Here is a 15,341-nt window from a genome sequence, read left to right as displayed (position 1 = left end):
AGGGAGTGGCACTCGTCTGGCAAGATCATTATGATATCATCATATATATATATATATATATATGACCTTGACCTTTACCTTTAAAAATGGAGTGCACCATCCCTAGGTAGGGGACCATCATCATCCTAGGTCAGGATCGGTCCAGTGGTGTGGGCTGTAGGAGAGTTGTACACCGACACACACGAACGCTACTACTTTATATATAGAAGCTGGCATAACCAACCTAGCTGAATGCCACAACCATGACCATGATGAAAGCTCATATTCTGATTTTCATGATGATACAAAAGTTCCCAAATGTAATGGCCAAATGACCCAAGAGTTGTATGTCTTCAGCCGATAGTGCTTCAAATACATGAATGAACTCTGTCACAACAAATGACACAGATGCTAGAAACTTTCAATGTTAACTAACCAACAAGTGAATCATCAACTTCATATGTGTTCAATATTCACTTATAAATGTTGTTGTTGAACCTGGGTTTTTGTTTGTTCATACAAAACCACTTGGACGCAGATGTTGATTTTATTAAAAAAAAAAAAAAATTGTTGTGTTTTTTATTTTAATTTTTAATTGTTATTTTTTAATTTTTATATATGATTTTTTATTTTAATTTTTTAACTTTTAAAAAAATTTTATTTTAATTTTTTAATTTTAATTTTTTTATTTTAATTTTTTAATTTTAATTTTTAATTTTAATTTTTTAACTTTTAAAAAATTTTTATTTTAATTTTTTGATTTTAATTTTTTGATTTTAATTTTTTGATTTTAATTTTTTGATTTCTACTTTTCGTTTTTTATTTTTATTTTAATTCTCTATTATTTTTATTTATTATATTTTTATCTTTATTTATTGTTTTTATTTATTTATTTTTTATCGTCTTTGTTCATTCCGAACAAGACTATTGCCACCGAACCATAAGAAGGGGCATATTTAGGAAGGGTAGGGGACAAGAAGCCTAGGTTGGAAGTTGGGAAGCAAGATGAGTGTTCACGTTTCTATTAATTTTCTGCATTTTAGTTCGGTTATAGAAACGGTGAGTAGAAAAGGAATTCCAAAGACGAGCGGTTCATAGAAAGAAGCTATTGAAGTAGAAAATCTGGCGTTTAAGAACCTCTACAATGAAAGGGGTGGAATTTTGCTGCTGGTCGAGTTGGTCAGTCGTATTTCATTGAAAGGTGGTGGGAAGGGGGGAACCACAAATGCACTAAGCTCATTTGAGCACTTTTTGTGGAAGTAGTTATAAAAAAAAAAAAGCGCAGGATTGCGACTCTGGTGATGCCACAGGGACTGGACATTGTCAGACAATGCGGAACCCGGTGAAGTATTCGTATCGCTATTACTGTAATCAAGATGACAGTTGTTTTGCCAATTGAATCTATTTGCTTCTAAACCTTATCTTTTGTCACCGTGCACACTGAATGACATCACAAAAAGCAAATGTCGTTAATAATGAGTGACAATTTCAACACAACCAGTTTTATATATTTTCAACTATTAATGAAACCATTTTTGCAATCGCAGAATGTTTGATAAATGTTTAGAAATTCAAAAAAGTTATTTTTTTTAATCTCTACTTATATATAAAATATTATATAAAATATATATAAAACAAATATATATAAAATATTAAATATTATTACTTATATATAAAAGTTTGTTCCCCATAGACCACAAAACGGCTTGGCCAATTTTATTTAAATTTCACATAAATTTACTTTATATGTCTGGGAGTGTTCTTAGATAGGATTTGTATCAGAATGCCTCTGATAAGTATCGAAAATCAATAATCGCAAAAATCTGATGACAGAAGTAACAGTTTGATTTTGACCAAAGTTAACTCCCTTATACAGCCTAACATCACAAATGCATTTTAAAAGTTCAGAAGAGCCAGGCTATATATAAAACCAACAATCTTTGATACATGCGCGTGTTTGAAATGCTTGTTTCTGTTTTGAGCATGATTGAACCAGGATACTTGACTTTTGCATTTTAAACTTTATTTCAAGCCATTTTATATATAAAAATAATTTTATAAAATCAACAGTAGGTTCTCTACAGTGCAATATAGACTACAACATATTGCAGATTAAACCATTGTGGGGAGGCATGTGAAGTTTCCTCCCAGTGCACTGTGGTAAACCTCTGACTAGAGTAGGCAATCAATCGATTTGATTGAAAAGTGGACAATTTTATTGATTTCAATAACAATAAAAGCATTGGAACTGTGGAACATTCATTGATTTTCATTCAATCCCAGACAACGTCGGATCTTCCTGTTTGTTTAACAATATAGAACAAATACTGACTCAGTGGTTCAAGGATAGTCCAGTGATTTTATATAGGTAAGTGATTTATAATCCAGAGTTAGTGTGGGTACTACCAGATCCAGCTGTCTGAAGATAATGGCTTCCTGACCTAAAGTGCACTAAATATTGAATAGTTTTTTCCTTTATCTTTGAAAAACTCAATCATGTTCTGCAAAGTCAAAAACAAAAGCAAAAATTTAGTTCTACAAAACAATTCAACCAAAAACGTAAAAATATTTGAAGAAATAAAGAACTTGAAGCATAAAACACTGTTTCCAAAATAACACGATTCAATATTAAATGAGCTGAAAAGGGTTCATACGCCGTAAAACAAAACAACTAAATCAGAGCTTGTGAGCTAATTATAAATATGTTTTTTTTTCCTTCTTTAACAGTAATGACATCGAAACAAACTGAAGCCCTTATCAACATGTCAACCCATGAAGTTTCTTTCAAGAAATCTGAATATGCCGTTGTTGTCTTTCCTCATATGCCAGAAACATTCCCAACGGATGCGCATATAGAATGTCGCTACACAATCACGCAGGACTACGTACCAACCACGAGGGATTGGGTCGGACTCTACAAGGTTGGATGGATCTCATTCAATGATTATTTATATTACGAATGGGTTGCTCCTCCCAAGAATAATGATGGAGATGCGGAAGGAAATATCCTCTTCCCATGTAAGTAATTTGTATTTATTCAAATACTTTTTGCAATCATGTTTTCTTTCACACCATTATGAAAAAATGGCATAGCAATAAGTCATATTTTTTAAATATTGGATCTCAACTGCGCTGACTATATCACAATATTGGGTGAAAGCTTTGCTAGCATTCAATTGCCTATTGACGAGATGCAATCTTACGCATCAATGATGACCAAGAAAAATAAACGCCAATAAAATAGAGCTACTGATGTCATGTCTCTTTCCAAATGAAAAACAGCCGGTTATCTTCGACACGGAAACTCTTGAAGAGATTGATCGATTCAAATAAGTGTGCTCCAACATATCTACAAGAGACCAAACGCACCAGTAATGCTCACATCACCTTCTGTCAACTTCGATTGTGGCTCTGTTCTTGGTCTCAAAAAGAAATAAGGCCGAACACCAAAGTCAAAATCTACCAGGCCCTCATTTGTACCATTCTCCTTTATGGCTGCGGGCAAGTGATCTACGCAAACTGGTATTCGACCATCACTGCCTGCACTGCATCCTCTGTGTCCGCTGGCAACAGTTTATCTCCAACCGTCTAATTCGTGCTCATTGCAAGATCCTCTCTGTCCAGAAATCTCTGTCAGACGTCTTCATTTGTTTGACCATGCCCTTCGTCGACACCCAAGTGGCTTCATCTGTGAACTCATCGACCCAGCAGCATCACCAGGCTGGAAGAATGTTGCATTGACCAACTGAATACCTCAGGACAGTGAAGCAGGATACTGAACGCTGGAACTGTAAATGGCTTGCGTTTATAATGGAAGCAGCCTTAGATTGCCGTGCCTGATTATCCAGTATTCAGGATGTCACAAACTTATTAGAAATTAGCAAAGATATCCGCGCTTTGCACAGGACTTTGTTGTACGCTTGGCACCCGCTTCGTGGGCACCCTTGCAGTAAGTGGATGTCGGAAGAGCAACTATTTCTTAAGGTGTTCAAATTTTTTAACTACCTTCTGAAGTGACTGAAATCCAACTATGAACTTTAAAGCAAATAGATTATATCGAAGTTGATACTTATATTGTTTTACTTATATTGTTTTACTTATATTGTTGTGCATAAAAATTGAAACAATTGGTTGAGGGGGTGGAGGAGGGTGATCTGATTCAAATTCATAAAGAAGTTGCCCGTCACCATGGTGGCGCCCCCCCAGGATGGTGATGAACCCGAATTTGGTATGAACCATCCCTAGGTAGGGCGGTTATGAAGAGCCACACTAAATAAGGCCTTGACCTTGAAAAATGAGATGCACCATCCCTAGATAGGATTCCATCATTATCTCGAGTTTGGTGATGGTGGGTCCAGTGGTGTAGGCTGTAGGAAAGTATAAATATATATATATATATATATATATAAATATATATATATATATATATATATATATATATATATATATATATATAGGCTATGACCTTGACCAGTGCACCATCCCTAGGTGGGGGACCATCATCATCCTAGATTTGGTCATGATCGGTTTAGTGGTGTGGGCTGTAGGAAAGTTGTACACAGACACATACGAACGCTATTACTTTATATATAGAAGCTGGCATAACCAACCTTGGGTGAATGCCACAACCATGACCATGATGAAAGCTCATATTCTGATTTTCACAATGATATAAAATTCCCAAATGTAATGGCCAAATGATCCAAGAGCTGTATGTCTTCAGCCGATAGTGCTTCAAATACATGAATGACACGGATGCTAGAAGTTGAATCCTGGTTTTTGTTTGTTCATACAAAACCACTTGGATGCAGATGTTGATTTATTAAAAAAAAAAAGAAAAAAAAAAAGATTTATTTAAAGCGTGAGAATCAATCACAGAAAATATCAGAAAAACTGGTTACTTTCATATGGGTGAGAGAAAGAGAGACACATCGACGGAGAGCTCATCTCTGTACACCCAGCCTGAATGTGTTTGCTATGCCCCCTCCTCCATTGGGGACAACACCATAGGCACATTTTTCCTGCTTGAAATATCGCCAGCTCAAAAAAAAAATCTCCACTTGAAAATCATGTGGTTTCACAAATCCTTTACATCCTTTGCATCCGTTGAAGGTTTTTTCTGTGTGGCACATTTTTATTTTTGTGTTGTTTAGCTTTGGTGAGGAGGGATCAGCCATGTCCATTACAATCATATCAACAAATCTTTTTTAAACAGATTTTGTTGGTTTGGTCACACTACGCGCCATGACACAAGAAAGTTCATCCATGAAACAATAGCTCCAGAACTACTCCAAGGTTGGTGATGATGCCCGGGAGGCCAGCTGAAGATGTGGTTACGCACTGTCAAAGCAGACAGCGAATCTATCTTCAGTTCACAGGTTATTGATGTTTGCCGTTGTTCGTGAGCCTGGTTGCTCATAATGATCTTGGCTGTTGCAAATTGTCATGCCTGGTCTGCGTTTATCCAGGATGCTGTGTGTTCTATGGGAGGCCTCACCCTATCTTGGGTGAATACCATCAAAATCAAAAATATGATTAAATATTATTACATAAAAATGAGCTTTTTTGAATTTTTTTGCAAAATCTTGTTTGATCATCGTTCTGATTTATTATTCTTGTAAAAAGTTGAAAAATTTAGGAAATGAAAATGAGAAATTTGTTTTGTTTTTTGTTTCAGCGCATAAGATGCCAGAGGATGATGGCGACTTCTATCAATTCTGTTACGTTGCATCCTCAGGCCAGGTGAAAGGTGCCAGCACACCATTCCAGTTTAAAAGACCGCGTGCTGATGACTTTGTAGAAATGATCGACGATGAAAACGATATGCTCATCATTCATTCGAAGACATGTCTGCTAGAAGAGACCATTAAGAAGAAAGAAAAAGAAACGGCTGAATTGATACAGGTAAGAATTTCTTTTTTTTTTTACTTTGAAATAGCTTAGACTAGCAGGACAACTCAGCGTGACCAGGGACCTCGATAACAATAAAAGTTCTTAGTAATAAAGAAAATGTTTAATATCTTTCTTTTAAGACTTGTGACTTTTTGAACATTTTCTCTCTCTGATTGCCTCTCTCTTTCTATTTTTATCTCCCTTTCTTTTTCCTTTTTCTTTCTCTTGTCTTTTCTTTCATGTTTTTGTCTTCTTCTCTTTCCTTTCTTTTTTTTCTGTTTTCTTTTCTCTCTTTCCTCCTTTTTTCTCTCTCTTTCCCCCTTTTCTTTTTCTCTATCTTTCCCCTTTTCTCTTTTCTTCCTCTTTCTCTTGTTTTTCTCGGTCCGTTCTCTTTCCTATTCCATTCAATCAAGTGAATTTGACATAAATAAAATATTCTGTTTAAAAGTAGAAAAAAGTTCAATTTTTTTTTTTTTGCTTGAATTCTAAATTTATCTGTCTGACTGTCTTGCACAAATTTGGTCCATATTGACGCTCTGCGTTTGAATACAAAAGTTGTGCATTCATAAAACATGTTTGTGCGTGCACATGGAATCTGATGATACAAGATTTGTAAGTGTATCTTGTGTAGTTTCTGAAATCTCACTAAAACGTGACTTTCATTTCATGAAAGGTCAGTATATTTTATGCAAGAATCGGATTTATCATTAACAAACTGAGTTTTATTTAATTGCTTCCCCACGAGAGCACAGTTGGGCGCAAAGTTTGTTTCTGATGTGGGAAGGTCTCTAATACTGGTTACTCTAAATTGGAATAAAAAATAAGATTGTTTTTATCTAGAAGAATTTCTCCTTCACTGACCGAAGTCAAAAAAGATGAAGTGTAGTATCAGAACAGATACTACACTTTGCTTTTAACCAAAATGTCAAGGAAAATTATCTAATATACTATACTCAAGTAAGAGTTTCACATAAAGGATTTTTTAAAACTGAATTTACGTTTTATAAATTTAAATAAATTAACAAAACAAAAACACTAATATTTGTTAAAAGCTATGACTCACTTTTTGTTAATCTGTAAAAAATAATCAACATTATTTTTGTTTAAAAACAAAGATTTTTGATAAATAGCAAAAACGTATTTGTAATTTGATTGGGCCTATACTTTCTTCTTCAATGCAATCTCTCCGTCTCACAGATATGATATTGCTAGTGTCAGTCTTTTCTACAAATATCATTATGGCATACGTTCCTCAGAATTGACTGATCTATTCCCTGCTTCCTTTGTTTCAGCTCATTTGACTTGTTGGTCTAGTAGTCTTCATGAATTTGCTGTTTTAATACTTCATTGTAATACAACTTCCTATTCCAGTGGCTTCTTTCCAAGAACTGCACAGTTATGGAACTCTCTTCCTGCTCATTGTTTTCTGATTACCGATAACATTGATCTTTTCAAGACTAAGGTCAATAGGCATCTCCTGTCTTTGCTCTTGTTAGCTCCTCGCACCAAATGGCTTCATGTCTTGTCTAGAGCAATTTCCATTAAAAAAAATTTGTAAATATATCACTTATGGTTATATACTCATAGAACAAGTAAGTAGTTTTTTTGTTTTTTTTTTGTTTTTTTTAATGAAATTTTACATTTTTCAGGGAGTAGACAGCAGATCTAATCCAAGCAGATCATATACTCCATAAGGAACAGGGTTGCAGCAGGGAATATGTATTATATATCTATATTAACAAATAGTGACCCAATGAGTCATAAGTAGTTAAGTAATAAAGAAAGCCCCCCCCCCACTCATGTTCATCACTAACAAGACATATCACCACTTGGATGTAAGGGACTACTATTTAGGACCATGTCTAGGAAAGATTAACAAGATGTTGGTTTACGTTACATTTAAACTTCTGCATATTAGTGCAGGAAGTCAATTCCAAAACCTAGCTGTTTGAGAGAAGAAACTATTATTAGAGTAGAAAGCTTTCTTGCATTCAGGAACCTCAACAGTGAAGGGGTGAGATTTTGTTGCGAAGTGGGTTTCTCGGGGATATGTATGCTGAGGGGGCACAAGTATGAGTTCATCAGAGCACATTTCACTAAAATATTTGTAAAACAGGCATAGAGATGCAACATTGCGGCAATGGGAAAAGGGTTTGAGCTTAGTGGGACCTATTAGATTGAAAACTCTTTTTTGGACCCTATCCAAGAGTGAGGGACTAGTGGTAGATGCACCAGCCCATATGTGGCAACAATACTCCGTGCATGGTGAATGGTGGCCTTAAAGAAAAGATTATTCTCAGGTGTGAGTAGTCTTCTAGCTCGATTGAGGGAACCCACTTTCCTTGCAGCAGTCTTGGCAATGTCCTCAATGTATATTATGATGTATTTTATTCTCCTCTTCAGAAATTGAATGAATATGATGAGAAATGTTCGAATCTGAATTTGGAGTTGGCAAAAACCGGGGATCAATTGGAAGAGGAGCAAAAGATGAAAGAGGCGCTCTGCGAAGAATTGGAATTGGCCCAAAAAAAGATCAGTGGTTTGCAACATGAGTTTGAAGACATGATTCTTATCCAAGATGAACTTGCCGTTCAGGTGACACAATTAACGCAGGTAATACACTATTCGCCATGTGTTCATAACATGTTTGTCTAGAGCTGTGAAGTTCTCAACCCTGGGGTTGGACGCAAGTTTGAGGCAGCACAATAGGTTCTTGTCCAGAATGCCTCCCCCCATATTAAAAAAATAAAACTAAATAAAAATTTGTATGATGTATGCACCCATGACTAAACAAAAACACCATATTCCAAAAATCATGTAAATTGATCAAATAGTTTTATTTTTATAAAGAAAATAATTTTTAAGTAATTAATGGGAATTTGTAAGCATTACAACATAATCTTGCAAGTTTGAATTATTGAGTTATCTCCCTTTGTTAATTTTTAGATTGTTTTCAAAATGGTAGACAAAACAGTCGCTCTTTGTTACTCATAAAGTTTCATGTAACTTCAGATTATTACGGCTATATAAAAATAAAAAAATGTTGGAAAACTTTAATTCATTAAAACAAAATGTAATTTTCAATTTTTACTGATTTTTCTTTGTAAATTTAATTTTGTTTTTCCCAGGAAAAAATGGAAACTGAAAAGAAAGTTGAGGTTTTAGAAACCGAGAAAATTGAGTTGACAGAAAAGGTGAAATTTCTACAAAACCAAAAAGATGAAACGCTTGGAAAGAATAAAATTCTTCAGGAAGAGAATGAAATGTTTAAGGTAAATAATTTCAGTGCTCATCTTTTAACTGCTTGTGGCATTATGCAAATTTTGACATGAGAATTTGGATTCCAATAATACAACTGAGTAAAACCCCAGTTTAGTGGCCAGAATATAAAATGTGATAAAAAAAATTTATGTATACATGATAAATATTATTAAATGAGGAACCATTTTGGGTTAAAGTCTATTTAGTATTACGCATGTAATCTTAAGAACATGATTGAAATGTATACAGATGATGTAATAATCGATAGAAAAAAAAGTCTTCATACAAACGGAAATTAGAAATGTCATGGTTTATCCAAAAACTGGATTTGAAAAGATGACTTACAAAACGAAGTAAATATTTGTAGTTGATTATAAAAAATACATCTATACATCTGTCTGTTTAAATGTATGTTTGCATGGCTGCCTAAAACTTGACAGATGCGTCGGAACATGATGAAACTCGTATTGTTTTAAACCTCAAACTTTTGGACGACAAATATCGAAAAATTGACCAAAAGCATTAATTCCTTCACCCTCAATGAGGCAGTTTTCTACAGGAAGGGGTCGCTTTTTTCGCAAATATTTTCAAAAGTCATCAACTCTTTTCTCGATTGACTAACCTTAATTTTGACATTTGTCACATTCCTTTATGGACACAACAGCAAAGACGTGACTTTTTTTTTTTTTTTTTTTTTACATTCCTTTCCCCTTTCGCGGTACGGGTTCAAGCCTACCTGCCTACTATACACACCTCCAAACACCCGGGCAACGCCGGGCATTCAGGCTAGTTTAAAATATTTACTGCACAAGATTTTTTTTTTTTATTTGGTACTTGTACAGTTTACAGATTGCTAAATTGAGATAAATGAGATTTTGCTCCTAGGCAGCACCTCCTCACTTTTAGGCACCTTCATTAGTGGAGGAATATCACATTAGATATTTTTTTATTTTCCAACAAGTGTCCCTCCTCCATTTTTTAGTCGAATTCATCTTCAGTAAAACTGCAGTTTAGTGGCCTGAACATAATGCAATAAAAAGATTTATGTACAGACAATAAATATTGTTTTATTTTGTTTTTGTTAAATATTAGTAAATGAAGAACTGCTTTGAGTTAAAATCTATTTAGTATTACACATGTAATCTTAAGAAATTTTTTTAATTGTGTACATATAATGAAATAATTGTTAACTTTGGTTTTTATGAAAATTCCATTATTTTCTTTTCTGACGATTATTTCAGCATATTTACAGATTTGAGTGTGTTAAGAACAAAAATGGGACAAAAACTTTTTTTTTTTTTTTTTTTTTTTTTTTCAAATTTATTAAAAAAACAACTGATACAACCCTCTTTCTGGTATTTAAGACAACTATGTTAAAAATAAGTGTGACATCAAAGTAAGTGTTATTGATTGATATAATTAATTTTAATTGATTTTTAATGTGACACATATTATGTACTTCAGTGGTATTAATTTATTTTACAGGGTGGAACGATAAAATTGTCATCCTAGGAAAGACGACATGATTCCATTTCAGTTTGATGAAAACCAGTTTTCTTTTTTGCTGCAGATCATCTACTAGTTGGTCAGTTGTGTACAAATCCTAAGAACAATAGGAGCCTTTGATTATGTCTAAAATGTCTAAGTGACACAATGTTCAACAAGCGAGATCGGAGATGTGCCAGTGTACAACACATGCTCTCTACCGATCTAAGTTATAACAACAGGACTGTTGCCAACACCTTCAAAATGCATCACTGGATTGCCACGAATAACAGGAACATGCCCAGGGTGATGAAAACAAAGTTTTTGGCTAGAGTTATGATGTTTAGTGGGGTTTCAAGTGAGGGCCACATCATGCCACCTCACATCTTTAAAGTTGGCAACTCCAAAGTGTACTTGGATGTACTGAAGAGTGTGGTGATCCCCTCGTGCAATCAGGTGGTCATTGGCAGGTCCTGGGTGTGGCAGCAGGACTTGGTGCCGGCCCACAAGTCCTAAGAGATCCAGGCTTGGCTTTAGAAGGAGTGTTATGACTTTGCACTCTTCTCTCAATGGGCCCCACCTCCGTCAACATGAACCCACTGGACTATTTCGTTTGAGCATACACCGAGAACATCATCAACATGACCTCCTACAACACCAAAGTCAGCCTGATCGCCGAGCTCTTGCCGGTGCTTGTAAAAAAGGCATGCTCCCAGTTTCAAACCCATATTGAGGCGGTGATTTAGGCTGATATGATGTCGGTTTTACTACATAATTAAGTTATCTGAATTGATTTTTTTCAATAAAAGTTTTAAAATAAAACTGTAGTGTTGTTTTCTTTAGGGTGACAAATTTATTGTTCGACCCTGAATTTATTGAAATCAGTTTTACTACAATAGAATCATGGATGTCATAGAAAATTTAAAATTTGTTAAGAAATCAAATAACCTGATACGGGATTTTTTTTCATTAATTCAAATTTCCAGCTCCATTAACTTTCTTCAAGATAATGTAGACAATTTTTTTTGTTGTTTCATTATTGAAATTTTATCACATGGCCAAAAATCGCTGATTTTTTTCTTGATCTTGTTGGAGAATAAAGAAACTGTTTTTTTAATGTCCGATAGTCATAGTGAGATGCGCTAATACGTGTGTAAAAATATTAATTTTAATTGAAATTTTAATTGATTTTAATTGATTTTAATAGAAATTTTATCCTGAATATAATCTCTGTTTTCTTTCCAGACACAGCTTTCAAGCCGTGAAAAATCCGTATTCGAAACGCAAAAAATGACGGAGACGTTGCGTACTGCAATTGCAGAGGTTTCTGGTGAAATTCAGGTTTACGAGCAAAAAAACAATGTATTAAGCAAAAAACTGGAGAAAGAAAAAAAATTATCATTGACTAAAAAGGTTTGTAGTCTGCAAGTTCTTGTTGAAGCGTCCTTTTAAATAATCAAATCTTTCCGCGTATTCATCGTTAGCGACCATCACAATGAGTCCCTTGTCAAAAAAAACTATGGAACGATTCCAATATGTTTTCTGATTCCGATATAATTATTGATTCTAATTTTAATGTGTTTTAAATTTTTCAATATAGAATTCTTTTTGAGAGAGAGCAGGGATTACCACAAAAAATAAAACGTAATGTGTTCCTATATTTTCGCAAATGTAAAAAGTACACCTCTGAGGCTGATCTATGGATATTAGTTTTACTAATAATTTAAAATCAATAAATATTTATCGTTTCATCATTAATACGAGTTATGGAAAATTACGTTTTAAACAAATAAGTAAAAACAATAACAAGAATCGTTTTTGGCATTGGAAAATAGGCACAAATTTTTCTGATTCCAATACTCCAAAACATTCTGATTCTTTTAATTTCTGATTTTGATTAATCATTCCCAACACTAATATAAATACATTAATAAAAAAATATTTTGCCAGTGTTCACATTTGCTATTTGTTTAAATATATTACTAAAATATTCCTCTAAAACTATAGAATTATGTCAGTATATTATTATGTCATATCTAAATTATCATTTCTGAGGACATAAAGAAAAAATAAACACTAACCCGACAGTTGGATTTTTATTATTGAGTAAAGCATTTTTTTCAAATTCATATCCAGTAAATCTAAGGTGGTTGTCTGACTTGCTATTTGCTTTCTCACTTCCCCTTGCCACTTAAAGTGCATTCATCTGGGGATTAAAAAATAGCATGTGTTTTAACTTTTACATGATAGACTGGTGATATATGAAGGGGGTTAAAGAAGTATTAAAGGATTCTTTAAATGTGGACCTATCAAGCAAAATGTGTGAAGCTCAACAGGTTGGGGTGGAGCTTAAATATAATGATAGCATTATCGACAAGACAAAACTATATATTGGTATGTATAGATTTATTTGCTAATGTAATAAGGAAAAAAAAACATGAATTGGAGGAGATATATGTTGCAATATTTTTGATCTTTGATTATGGGATATGATCCGTTAAAGTTTAGAGATTCTATTTATGAACGCTACCAATAGAAACTGACAAATCGGTACTTCTACAGTTTAATCAAGACATAAAAAAATGAAAATATCGAGAAAAAAAAAGGTTATATTGTACATATCCGTTATGGAACGAAGTTCTCTAAAAGAAAATTTCACTTCATTTCATCAAGTAGATTTTTTGTTGTTGTTTTTTTTTACAGTGAAAAAACAATTTTTTATGATACCGAACAAAAGATTCGATTTTTAGAAAGAAAAGCTAGTAATAAAGATGGGGAGGGAGTGTCGGTGCTTTAACTGGAGTTATCTCCCCGTGGTATGTTTAACAAATTCCATAATGGCTGACTTCAACGCGCTCTCATAAAAATGTGTTTTTCTGCTGTAAAAAAAAAACTACTCGATCAAATTAAATAAAATTTTTTTCAGAGATCTTCAGTCCAAAATGGATACGTACAATATAACCTTTTTTTTTTCGATATTTTCATTTTTGATGTCTTGATTAAACTGTACAAGTACCTTAAAATCAAATTAATCCACGTTTTGCTATCAACAAATCAGAAACCACAATTGCTGCATAAAAATATCGAATCTTTGAGCATTCCAGCACATAATTTTTTCGTGTCAACACAAGAATGATCTTCTGTTTTTTTTTTGCCTGCAAAATTATAAAGTCTAGGACCTGTACGGAAAAGTTACCTATTGAAAATTCTTCATCTCATTGATTTGTACAGAATAGTTACCCATCGGAAACTCTTCTGAAATTAAACATGGCTTTCAATTCAAAAGGATATGGGCTCGGCGGAAGACTTTACTCCGCTAGATCAGAATCAAGATTCGAATTGTGGCAAGTGAAATTTTTAGGATATTTACGAATCCAAATGTTACATAAGATAATTCAGGCACAATCTGAAATCAGAAACTACCCTGAGTTTATTGAAAAGAATGCAACTGTCTTTGTGGAATTAATACAGTGCTTAGATGACAGAAGTCCATCTCTGGTAATGCGAGAAGCCTTGGACAATGGCTGTAAAACATTTAACATATTAAGAGAGCATTATTTATCGAAAGGAAAACACCAAATTATCTCTATATACTGAACTGACATCTCTAAAACGTACAGAAGCTGAGATGATTGCAAATTATATTATACAGGCCGAAACAACAGCAAATTCATAAAAAAAATGTCTGGTGAAGTTATTAGCGACAGTCTGTTAATTTCTATGGTCCTTAAAGGGTTGCCGGGTGATTTTAAAACATTTACCATCATGGTAATTCAGAAAAAACCATGACTTTTAGTCAAGGTAGCACTTAGAAGTTACGGTGAAACTGAGAAAATGATCACAGAAAAAAAACGAATCTACAAATTAAATTTAAAAATGTCCACTTAAAAACACCAAAATTAAATGATATCTTTACCTTAAACAAAAACCGCAATTTTTCCAAAAACAATTTTTCTTCTAAGAAAAAGACGAACATTATTTGCTATAATTGTGGGTGACCCAATGTAGATACAAAAATTTCAAAGGGGACTCCATTAAAAATGTGGAGAGTTCCATTAGTGAACATACATTTTTATTTTCATGTACATTTGACACTTCAACAGACAGTAACAACTTGTTGATTGTGAGGCAACAGCACATGGAATTACAAAGGAATTGGATTTTATTAATTTTGATCCCAACTCTCAGTCAGTTCGTAGAGCTAGCCGACGGCAGTCGAGTAAACAATATCGTTTTGAAGAGAGGCTATGCTAAAATCTCGCTAAGGAATAAAAAAGATGAATTTTGTTTCTGTATTCTCTTTTAATCCCAAAATTTCAACAAAATATATTTTCTGTACAAGCCGCCATTAAACAAGGTGCAAATATAAATTTTAGCCCCAATAAATCAAAACTGGTGTACCCGAATGGAACTGTATTCCACATTAAAGAAAATGGAAGACTTTATTATTTAAACAGTGTAGTTCCATCAAAAACCGCCTGCCATGATTTACAGACATGGCATAAAATTCTTGGGCACTGCAATATTCCAGATATCAAAAAGTTGCTGAATGTGGTTGACAGAATGAAAATAAAAACTTCCAAAAACTTGACAAACTGCAACGTTTGTACACAAGGTAAAATGGCAAAGTACCAAAACAAGATGCCAGACAAGAAGGCTACAAAAATCCTATCACTGGTACACTGTGACTTGAATGGTTCCATGGAATCGATGGATAGAGAAAA

General features: G+C 33.8%; 1 protein-coding gene across 3 annotated transcripts in view; it reads left to right on the top strand.

The window, feature by feature from the left end:
- LOC145259758 (uncharacterized) overlaps positions 1-15,341 on the top strand; it is a 115,250-nt gene that overhangs the window by 51,193 nt on the left and 48,716 nt on the right. For all 3 annotated transcript variants that reach the window (XM_080117489.1, XM_080117490.1, XM_080117491.1), the window contains exons 2-6: positions 2,707-2,997; positions 5,657-5,883; positions 8,275-8,484; positions 9,000-9,143; positions 11,863-12,030. In XM_080117489.1, the coding sequence (XP_079973615.1) occupies positions 2,709-2,997; positions 5,657-5,883; positions 8,275-8,484; positions 9,000-9,143; positions 11,863-12,030 (1,038 nt within the window). In that variant the 5' untranslated portion in view covers positions 2,707-2,708. The remainder of the gene's footprint in view (positions 1-2,706; positions 2,998-5,656; positions 5,884-8,274; positions 8,485-8,999; positions 9,144-11,862; positions 12,031-15,341) is intronic.

Source organism: Euprymna scolopes, chromosome 35 (genome assembly GCF_053919585.1).
Source record: "Euprymna scolopes isolate OS-2025 chromosome 35, ASM5391958v1, whole genome shotgun sequence".
Classification (NCBI taxonomy): Eukaryota; Metazoa; Mollusca; class Cephalopoda; order Sepiida; family Sepiolidae; genus Euprymna; species Euprymna scolopes.
Note: the sequence above shows the minus strand (reverse complement) of the source record. Positions and strands in the feature narration are given on the sequence as shown.